The 10,741-nt window shown below is 49.1% G+C and overlaps 1 protein-coding gene across 1 annotated transcript; it reads left to right on the forward strand.

Annotated features, from left to right (window-relative positions):
- The first annotated feature begins 1,355 nt into the window (after nt 1–1,355).
- Nucleotides 1,356–10,365, forward strand: LOC107116747 (peptidyl-prolyl cis-trans isomerase B). The gene is made up of 5 exons (XM_015418741.1): nt 1,356–1,606; nt 4,202–4,315; nt 5,160–5,253; nt 9,132–9,316; nt 10,038–10,365. The coding sequence occupies exons 1-5, from the start codon at nt 1,439–1,441 to the stop codon at nt 10,158–10,160; spliced, it is 684 nt and encodes a 227-aa protein (XP_015274227.1). The 5' UTR covers nt 1,356–1,438; the 3' UTR covers nt 10,161–10,365.
- The last annotated feature ends 376 nt before the right edge of the window (nt 10,366–10,741 follow it).

Genomic DNA, 10,741 nt, shown 5'->3' on the forward strand with positions numbered 1-10,741 from the left:
AACAGGGCTAAAAAAGCTCCCCAGACAGCTGTGCACAATCCTTCCCCCTTGTTGATACTGACACATCAGAATGAATAGGTTGGGTTATTATAATTATGATTGTATTAATATTTCTATGAAGATAAAAACAAGAGATGAGAAACGGGCGCAGGATGTACAAGCATTGTGTCACTTGTGAACAGGGCTAAAAAAGCTGTGCACAATCCTTCCCCCTCGTTGATACTGACACATCAGAATGAATAGGCTGGGTTATTATAATTATGATTGTATTAATACGGATCAACAGAAAAGTATTTAAGGCTTTTGTAATATTGTTCTGGGTCTTTCTGCTTAATTGCTGAAAGGCCTTTCTCTGCAGAGAAATAAAACAAGTTTCTTTCCCGATTGCTTTGTCTGATGAGTCTGCTGCTGTCCAGGGCTGAGGGGGGGGGGGGCTGATTAAACGGGCCTCATACCACATACTTGACTGCACTATGATGAAGCCTGTAGGATGAGTGTGGGTGAGCCACCCTCTCAGCCTAGCTTGCCTAAAAGGGTTCTTGGGAGGGCAAAATGGAAATGACAAGACCAGCATGCATCCCCCTGAGCTCCTTGGAGGGAGGAGGGAGTTTTTAAAGCGCTAAGGAAATAAAACTCAATTTCAAGGCCACGGCATTGTCATGGTGCTGGGGGAGGGGGCTGTGATGGGAGACCAGGATTCATGTCAGGATCAACCTGTCAGGGGATTTATTAGTGGGACGCTCCTTCTAGCAGACGGCCTCATTGAGGGCTTGGGGAGTTGCAGCTTTGCCATCCCAGGACCCTGCCGAGCCACACGGCCCCGCGGTGTGTGATGCGGTCCAGCCCCCCCCCCAAATGTTTCTCCTATGACTGCAGCTGTCTTGCACACAGGTTGTGTAAAAGCGCCGAGCACCTACAGGTCACGGGCGGTACTTTCCCAAACCACGCGACACCCGGCCGCGCACTTTGTTGTTGTTCAGTCGCACAGTCGAGTCCGACTCTCCGCGACCCCATGGACCAGCTCCCGCCAGGCCCTCCTGTCTTCCGCTGTCCTCTGAAGTTGGCTCAATTTCATGTTCGTTGCATCAATCACACTCTCTAACCATCTCATCCTTTGCCTGCTGGGTAATGGAGTCCACCAAGCCCGCTTTCCCCTTTTCTTTCAGGACAGTGGGCCCAAACGTCGCGCCGCCGTCCTCCGTGCCCGCTCCTCATTGGCTCCCGAGGCTGCCCAATCCGAGCCGGGTAACGTGGCAAAGCCTTTGTCGCAGACCTTCCGGCCGTCCTCCCCCGGCCGTCTCCTCAGATGGGATGCGCCAATCCGAGGCGCTGAGCGGGTTCGCTCCGCCCGCTTCGGGATGTGCCATTGCTGACGGGGCCCGGGGGTGGGTGGGTTGGAGGGAGGGCAGAGGGTCTTGAGGGAAGGAAAAGGGGGTGGATGCTGGCGGCGCGGCGGGCACTGTGGCCGGTCTGCCGCTGCGAGCGTAAGAAGATGAAGCTGCTGGCGGCCGCGGCCTTGCTGGGGCTGGGCGGGTCCCTCCTGCTGCTCTTTTTCCCGGCCGCGCACGCCGAGGAGCGCAAAAAGGGCCCCAAGGTCACGGACAAGGTAGGCGGGAGGAGGCTCCCCGGCCCTTCGCAGCCGAACGGCCCGGGTTGGCCGCGTGGTGTAGTGGTGATTGTGTCCGACTTAAGAGCCGGAGGCCGCGGGTTCGAGTACTGACCCCCCACCCACACACACGCCTTTCGCCATCCTCTTAAAAAAGAATGTTAACCCTGATATGCTTTTTGGCTTCTGCTTGGTGTACATTTTCCCAAAAAATAGTCTAAAGATGTCTAAGTCTCATTGGCGAATTCCTGACACACACACCCCCCAGCCTACCCGACCTCGCAGGGTTGTGGTGAGGACGAGTAAAGAAAACTGCCCTCTCTGCGTTCCTCGGAGAAGATTTACAAAAAGAGTTAATGGGGAATCTAACCTTGCCCTCGTTCCCACTGTGCTGCTGCATCACAGTCTTCTGCAGTAAACCCCACTGGGCTTACTTACTTGGAGAGAGTGAATGGGATCGAGGCCTTAAATGCAGTGTTCCCGGTGGCTGCCAAGTCACCACCGACTTACGGCAACCCCACAGGGTTTTCAAGGCAAGGGAGGGCCAGATGTGGTTTGCCATTGCCTGCCTCTGCCGTAGCGGTCCAGGACAACCTTGGCGGTCTGCCGTCCAAGTACTAACCAGCAGGGCCGGCTCCAGCTTATTTTGCACCCTAGGCGAGGATCCCTTCTGCCCCCCCCCCCCCCCCCCCCCCCCCCCCTTTCAAAAAAAAAAAAATTTTGTTAGAAGAATGAAAAACACAAAGAATCAAGAAACTCCCAGAGTACGGGGCCGGGTGCAGTTTGGTGCCCCTAAGGGCCGTCCCACTCTAGGCGATCGCCTAGTGAGTGAGCCGGCCCTGCTAACCAGGGATCTGAAGAAGCCTGCTTGTGCACAAAAGCTTCAACCCGGAATTGACATTGGCTGGTCTTAAAGCGGCCACTGGACTCCCAACTTTGTCCTGTTGCTTCAGACCAACACAGCTCCCCACCTGAATGTATCTGAAGAAGTGTGCTTGCGCACAAAATCTTATACCTTGGTTAAAGCTCTGTTGGTCTTAAAGGTGCTGCTGGACTCCCAACTTTGTTCTGTTGCCTCAGACCAACACGGCCGCCCACCTGAATCAGGGCCAGCTCTGTTGGGCTTCTGAGATGTGATAAGATTGAAATCAATGAGTTTAGACTGGAGTAACAGCAGAGAATTGTATTGTCTTTTTGGACAGTTTGGTGGCACCTGGAAATCAGTGAGTCTCTAAAAAAAGTTCACTCCCCTCTTTTCCTCCAAGGAATTCGAGGCAGTTTGCGTGGTTCTTACCTCCTTACAACAGCCCTATAAGGTCGGTTAGGGTGAGAGATAGAGACTGGCTCATTGACTTCATGGCCATGTGGTTTTTAACCCCATGCCTTATTAGTCCCAATAAAAAGCTCGTATCTGCTGGATTTTCAGCATATGGTGCTTGAAGATGAAATCCTGGTTGGGACACCATGTATCAATATAGTAATGTGAAATTGCCCTGTGCCAACTCTGACTAGTGGTCCATGTAGCTCAGTATCTGCTGCTGTGGCACATAAGGAAATCTAACAGAAACATGCTTGTCTGTCATTGAGGAATCTGCCCAAGATCTGGTTTTAACTTTAAAAAGTTGAACGTACATCTTCAGCCTGCAAACTTCTGAAACTCTGGAAATTAGGTCCTGCCAGAAAGAGGGCTGGGTTCCAGTTCTGATATAAACCTGCAAATCTGTTTCATGCTGAGACAGGCTGTTGCTATGTCTCAGTATTCTCACCGGAAAACCTTTTGCATGCTCCCCGTGAGTTGTAGGCCGTAGACAATGAAACTGCCTAATACCAAGTCAGATAAATGGGCAATCTAGTCTACTCTGACTGGCAGGGGTCCTTCCCACAATCTTCTCTTTTGAGATTTTTCTTTCTTAAAGCTGGAAAAGCTAGAGATTTATCCTAATGCCCTCTACAAAGTGATGGGAGTTTTCTTGAAAATATTAGAACTGGATTTTTTCCCTGATGTTCTAAGTACATGATCTGATTTAGCAAGTTTATTTTGATTTCTATGTAGTAGACTAATTTAAAAAGCACCCTGGTTTAATTTTATGTGCCAGTAAACCACAAAACTTGAACTGAAATACTGCATTTGGGGGGTGGGAATCAAATGTGGTTTAAATGTTATAATCCGACAAATTCAAAACTTCGTGTGGAATATATCTTTGTGGGAATAATATTTCCTGGCACTTAAAGGCAATATAGCATGTTCTTTCCTTACATTGTTCAGATTTATGGGGAAAAAATGAAGGCACTGAATACTGTTAGTGTACTAATTTTTAGCACACCCAAAGAGCTGTGCGCTATAGGCTGTCCGCTCCTCTGTTTCAACAGAATTTAACTCTTATCCATGGAGACCCCTGGCAGTGCCATCCTTACAAGAATTACACCCTTCTAAAACTGTTCCCTTTCATGAACATAGAAGGGTGTAACTCTGTTCAGGATAGCACTGTCAGATACCATACCCAGACTGAAGTAAGTTTGTCATAGAAACGGGAATGGGCTCTGCTAGGCCGTACACCTGGCCACATGTGATACATCCTCTGTTTTGCTTTCCAGGTATATTTTGATCTGCGGATCGGGGATGAAGATATGGGGCGGGTCGTCATTGGCCTCTTTGGAAAGACCGTTCCCAAGACTGTCAAGAATTTTGTTGACCTGGCGACGGGGGAGGTGAGTTGGATGCTGGAACAGAGTCCCAAACCTTTTCCGGTTGCTTCTGGGCATAAGGAAGGGAAATTGGCCTTTGGGCGTGGCTGACTGGTTCTCGCGTGAACAGAGACTGAGGTTCTACCTTCAGAATGCAAACCTCAACAGCTGTGAAAATGGGCTTCTGTCTAGTGTGTGGGAGATGTGTCTGCAGACAAAGCTGCTGTCCTAGTTTGTGAAAGAAATGTCCTCTCTGTTAAATTTGCCTCTCATTGTTGCTTTTAAGATGGCAAGAAGATAAAGAGCTGCACCAGTCACAGGAGATAAAACATAGCACCAAAGCTCATGGGGCAAAATCTTCTACCCTTTTTGAAGAACGATTGCAAGACAAAGACGAAGCCTGTTGACAAAACACGTAGGGAGTTTTTGGACATTTAACTGCGTTAACCTGATTTTGCACCATCGTCCTCAGCCTTATTTTTTTATCTGAAATGGCTACAGCCCTGTACCCCTGCAGGATGCCTTATTAGGCTCTTTGGGTCAGAAAATATGAAGTGATTTATCAGGCTTGGCTTGTGGTTATTCCATGAGGGAGTTCATTGCGTCCAGTACCTCCTTGTAGCATCCCAGCTAAAGTGCTGGGGCTCCCTAGGGGTTGATAGGAGAAAACTGAAAGCAGCCCAAATTTTGCAGGCAAAGTACCTTACACTCCTCTGCCAAGCTTAATTTCTCCCCTCCACCTTGGTCCCCTGTCCTGTGTTTGGTGCTTTTAAGCTCTTTCACTTGGAAGCGTTTCCAGAAAGACTTAACCCGGGGTGAGTTTACTACAATCCCAGCAGTTCCATTCCCTCTCTTCTCTTTTTTTCAGAAAGGGTTTGGATACAAGGACAGCAAGTTTCACCGTGTGATCAAGGACTTCATGATCCAGGGAGGAGACTTTACCCGTGGAGATGGGACGGGAGGTAAGGCGTTGGCCGATGTGTGGCCTGGGGTGGTTACTGTTAGATCTTGTCCCTGCTGCTGGGAGCTGGACAAAAGAGAGTCTGTGTGGGAACGATATTTTGCTGCAGCAGAGGACTTAACTATGTGATATGTGGGAAGCCCTGTGTTCAGAGCTCCCAGTATTCAAAAAACTTACTAGGGCCCTGGTCACACGGCAAAGTTGCCGCGGGAGAGGCATGGATGGTGGGCGGATTATCCGGGCGCGATCACACCCCATCATCTGGGAAGTGGAGCGCACCGGTGGCTTACCGCCGACAATGCGCCTTAAAAAACTAGTACCTCCAAGGGTACTAGTACCCCCCCCCCCCCCCCCCCCGCAATATCCGGCCTGTGTGTCTGGGGTCTAGGTTTTTCAATCTGCGGATTGGGGATGAAGATGTGGGGCGGGTCGTCATCGGTCTCTTTGGAAAGACCATTCCCAGGACTGTCAAGAATGTTGTTGACCTGGCCACGGGGGAGATGAGTTGGATGCTGGAACAGAGTCCCCAGCCATTTCCGGTTGCTTCTGGGCACAAAGAAGGGAAATTGGCCTTTGGGAGTGGCTGACTAGAGCGATTCGCGCGTGAGCGGAAGCTGAGGTGGTGCCTTCAGAATGCAAACTGCAACAGCTGTGAAAATGCTGTGAAAATGAATAATCTGGCAAGATGAGAGGGAGCTTTTAAGCCTTCGCCTCTTCCCATTTTCCTAACCCAAAATGGCCTTTGGAAAGCCCTGTCCCATCACAACAATGCATATGCAGTGGGGTAAAGATGATCTGGAAGCCCCGAGCTCGAATCCCCACTCTGCTGTGGAAGCTTGGTGGGTGACCTTGGGGCCAGTCACTCTCTCTTGGCCTCACCTGCCTCACAGGACTGTTGTTGTGAGCATAAAATGGAGAGGAGGATGTAAGCTACTTTAGGTCCCCATTGGGGAGAAAGGCAGGGTATGAATGAAGTCCCGTTTAACTTGTGCTGGATCCCTGATTCTGATCAGGAGTTTAGTGAAATGCTGGAAGCTACATACACAAAACTCAGTGTATCATGTAGATCTTGATGAGAACATCTCTGGAGTGTGGCCAAACAGGTGACACATGATGCTTAAGAGGCTTTGTGTTCGAAAACATCCTCCTTGCACGTGTCTGCTTGAGCCAGCAGCAAGTGGTGCAAATCTGGCAGCATGGCCAGCCCCATTGTGATTCTGAGAGGATCTCTGGATCCATTTCTCTCTTCTTTGGTCTTAAATTACTATTGCTACTCCACAGAGATGAGGATAGTGACATTTCTTCCAAGTTGGCTCTCCAAAACAGATTTCTGGGGGACAGACTCAATCCTTCTATTTTACGTCTGGTGCTCCAAAAGTCTGTTAGTGCCTGAATTTGCTTCACTTTCCCCTTTCTGTTCCCCTTTCCTTCTGTGCTGTGTGTATCGTAAATCTGAGTGTTTTGTTTAATTTGTATACCGCCTTGAATGAAGAGGCAGAGAGGCCACATTTAAATATCTAAAATGTATAAATAATCTCTTTGGTGATTATGGGAAGAGGCTGAGGAAGGTGAAGCTCTGAGGCAACTAGATCCTAGGCTCAAGGCTCTATTATGTTTAGGATTATGCTGTTTAAAATCCGCTCAGGGTCTTCTGTAGTAGCCTGGAACCTTTCTAAAATGGCCTCCTCCCTCACACTAGCCTCCCTTTATCTTTGAATCACCAGCTGCCCACGTTCATGGGAATGGGCAACATGAGTTTGTCATGAAGTGCTGGTAGCATGTAAGCTGTGTGTCCCCCGCAGATCTCTTCCTCAGATGCTGTTATAATAATATTAGATGAATTTCATGAGGTAAATTTTGTCCTGCTTTCATTAAATATTTGACTGGAAGGGCAAGACACAGGTGATGACAAAGCAACATGTTTTCTTCAATTGAATAAAATAAATTTTCAGTGCAGTAAAAGTGTTAGCTGTGGAAAGTGTCAGGTAAAATGACTCTCAACTGTGATCCAGCAATGACAACCTTTCCCCCAGGGAGTTGAATACTTTGTAACTGGACCAGTCTACAATAAATGAAAACTGAGGAGAGATTCTTGCTTCCTTTCCCTAGAACTTTTACCTCACGTTAGGAGGTTGACTGGACCAGGTTACTAAAACGCAGGTTTCTTCAGTGGTGTAGATTTCCCCGTTCACACCACAGTCTCTGGTTCTCAGAAAGTGCCCAGATTTGGTGCTTCTGGCTCATTTATCACCTAAAAATAAGCTTTTCTCCCTAAGCCTACCCAAATCCTACCTAACAGCCCAATAAAAATCCTGGCTAAACTGACGCTGTTATCCAGAACCACAAATCCCTGGCTGAGGGAATCATTCCCCCCCCCCCATCTCCATTTTTAAATGGCGGCTGGATCAACCCCTCCCACCCAGTAGCATTCTATGGACTGACTGGCTGAAAGTCACAAGGATTGGTTCAGAGCGCTGGAGGAGAGGCAGGATTTTGGTGATGGTTGCGACACCTCAAAGTATAGATTCAGGTGGGGTAGCCATTTTGGTCTGAAGCAGCAGAACAAAGCTCGAGTCCAGTGGCACCTTTAAGACCAACAAAGTTTTATTCTGGGTGTAAGCTTTTGTGTGGAGCTGCAGTGGCTCAAGTGGTTAAGACGCTGAACTGCAGGCTGTGGAAGGTCGGTAGTTCAGCAGTTCGAGACCCGGGTGCCGCATGACGGAGTGAGCTCCCGTCTCTAGTTCCAGCTCCTGCCAACCTAGCAGTTCGAAAGCAAGAGATTGCAAGTAGATAAATAGGTACCATTTCGGTGGGAAGGTAACAGTGTTCCGTGCGCCTTGGTGTTTAGTCATGCCGGCCACATGACCACGGAAACATCTTCGGACAGCACTGGCTCTTCAGCTTGAAAATGGAGATGAGCACTGCAACCCTAGAGTCGGATTTGACTGGCTTTCGAGCAAGGGAACCTTTACCTTTACCTAAGCTTTTGTGTGCATGCACACGTCTTCAGAATAAAACTTTGTTGGTCTTAAGGGTGCCACTGGACTCAAGCTTTGTTCTACCTCAGAGGAGTGTATTATAGATATGCTAAGAGGCTAACCCAATCTCAGAAGCTAAGTGAGGCAAAACTGAATTATTCAAGACGGCTTTTCTCAGCAGGCAGTAGGGTAGCACTGTTACAAAAGGCTTCACAAAGCCACTTGAAGAAGTTATCGTGGACTGTGGTGGTGGACAGTGCCGTCAAGTAACGGCTGACTTATGGCGACCCCGTGGAGTTTTCAAGTCAAGAGATGTTCAGAGGCTTCCGGTCGGGGGAAAATGGTGAATTAACGTATCCTGCGACTGATGTTCAGAGGTGGTTTGCCATTGATTGCCTCTGCATAGCGACCCTGGGCTTCCATGGAGGTCTCCCATCCAAATTTGCTCGTTGTGTAAGTGTGCATTACTTAGTGTGTCGTGTTAACACGCTTCTGCTTCAGCAGTGCTTTTTAGACTTCTGGTTGGATCTACAACCCGAATCCTATTTCATTGTTTACAGAATGTCCTATCTCGTTGATCATGTTGACTCATTCTGTGTGATCTGCCTTGGGTCCTTGTGAGAAAGGCAGACTCCAAATAATGCAGATAAATAAGTAAGTAAGTCAGTACTTGGATGAGAGACCACCAAGGAAGTCCAGGGTTGCTTCGCAGAGGCAGGCCATGGCAGACCACTTCTGAATATCTCTTGCCTTGAAACCCCATTGGGTTGCCGCAAGTCGGCTGCGCCTTGACGGCACTTTCCACCACCACAAAACTAGGCCTCTTTGCCCTGTACCCCCCTACGGGTCAATGGGACATGCCAGTGTTTTAAAAAATCTTGTCTTCTTCCCTGGTTGCCAGGTAAAAGCATCTACGGGGACCGTTTCCCTGACGAGAACTTCAAGCTCAAGCACTACGGGCCAGGCTGGGTGAGCATGGCCAATGCCGGCAAGGACACAAACGGTTCCCAGTTCTTCATCACCACCGTCAAAACCTCATGGCTGGACGGGAAGCACGTCGTCTTTGGCAAAGTCCTGGAAGGGATGGTAAGCGGGACTCCTCGGGCTTTGCGCGGCTGTCGCCAGGGTTGTAGAATGCAAACAGCACCCATCAACAATTCACAACTATATATGCTCATTAAAGTACAAAGAGGGGTTAGTGGAATAGAATGTATAGGCACGTATCCAACAGATTGCGCATAACAATTAAGCATTATTTACAAAAAGAACGTGTTCAAAACCAACAGTAGGCTCCTCTGTAATTCCATGTATAAATAGTGTCGATAGACCTCCAAACAGAACTGTGGCAGAAGACACCCACTGTGGAAAGAAGAACAGCTGTACATCTCTCCCAGGTATAAATCAAGACGTTTCAGTGATCTTCAATGGCGGCTGGTAAAATGGAGCCCGATTTCCAAAATAACATAGACACAGCTCAGTAACTACAATGGAATCCTTGGGTTCTGTTGGGTTATGAGTACTTAACCCATCCTTGTACTTTAAGGAACGTAATATACAGTTTTGAGCATATATGGTTGTGAGTTGTTGATGGTCTTCCCTTGGTGGGTTTGATCTGTGGCGGTACTTGTACGCTAAGGGTTCCCTATTGTCTTTAGGGTTGTAGAATGCGGCAAAGGTAGCTGGTGGTCCAGGGGTGGGGCAGGACCAGATCTAGTTAGCCTCCATTGGCAGAAGAGGGTCCGTCGGTGGGAAGGGTCTGTCGAGCAGCAGGCCCTTCCCGCCAATCCCCAGTACGGTCTCTTCCCAGGACGTCGTGAGAAAAGTGGAGAACACCAAAACAGACAGCAGGGACAAGCCCCTGAAAGACGTCACCATTGTCGACTCCGGGACCATTGAGGTGGAGAAGCCATTCGCCATCGCCAAAGAGTGACTCAGGCCTGTTGGAGGACCAGAGTCTAGCTACCAAGGGCTCAGGGGCCTGCGTTCGCCCGGAGGCCTCTTATCGTCAACCTCCAGCGGGTGAGCTGCTGCCATTCCCAGCCCTGGCCCTGCTCTACTGGCTGGGGGGGCTCCATTCCCGTCACAGCGACTCATTCCATCCGCTACTTTGGAGATCAAGGCCCTGATAAGCTTTGGGTGGGGGGGGGGGTGCCTTTTTTTTGGGGGGGGGGCAACATGGACCAATAAATGCGACCATTGTGTTTTTGTAGCACTGTCTGGTTTGGTTTTCTTGACGAATGAAGCACAGCTCTGAGTCCCCTCTGTGTTCTCGAGGCCACTTATGAACATACAAAGCTGCCTTATACTGAGTCAGACTGTTGGTCCCTCAAAGTCAGTATTGTCTACTCAGACTGGCAGCAGCTTTCCAGGGTCTCTGGCAGAGGCCTTTCACATCACCTATGACACCTGGTCCTTTTAGCTGGAGATGCCAGGGAATTGAACCTGGGGCCTTCTGCATGCCAAGCAGATGCTCTACCACTGAGCCACGTCCCCTCTCTTCCTGCCAAAACC

Source organism: Gekko japonicus, unplaced genomic scaffold (genome assembly GCF_001447785.1).
Source record: "Gekko japonicus isolate JY-2015 unplaced genomic scaffold, Gekko_japonicus_V1.1 scaffold150, whole genome shotgun sequence".
Taxonomy (NCBI): domain Eukaryota; kingdom Metazoa; phylum Chordata; class Lepidosauria; order Squamata; family Gekkonidae; genus Gekko; species Gekko japonicus.

Excerpts from the sequence above, each read along its gene's own strand:
- LOC107116747 (XM_015418741.1), top strand. The coding sequence starts at position 1,439 with ATGCTGGCGGCGCGGCGGGCACTGTGGCCGGTCTGCCGCTGCGAGCGT. Across the intron at positions 1,607-4,201 it reads GCCCCAAGGTCACGGACAAG|GTATATTTTGATCTGCGGAT; the intron begins GTAGGCGGGAGG and ends TTTGCTTTCCAG. Across the intron at positions 9,317-10,037 it reads GCAAAGTCCTGGAAGGGATG|GACGTCGTGAGAAAAGTGGA; the intron begins GTAAGCGGGACT and ends GTCTCTTCCCAG.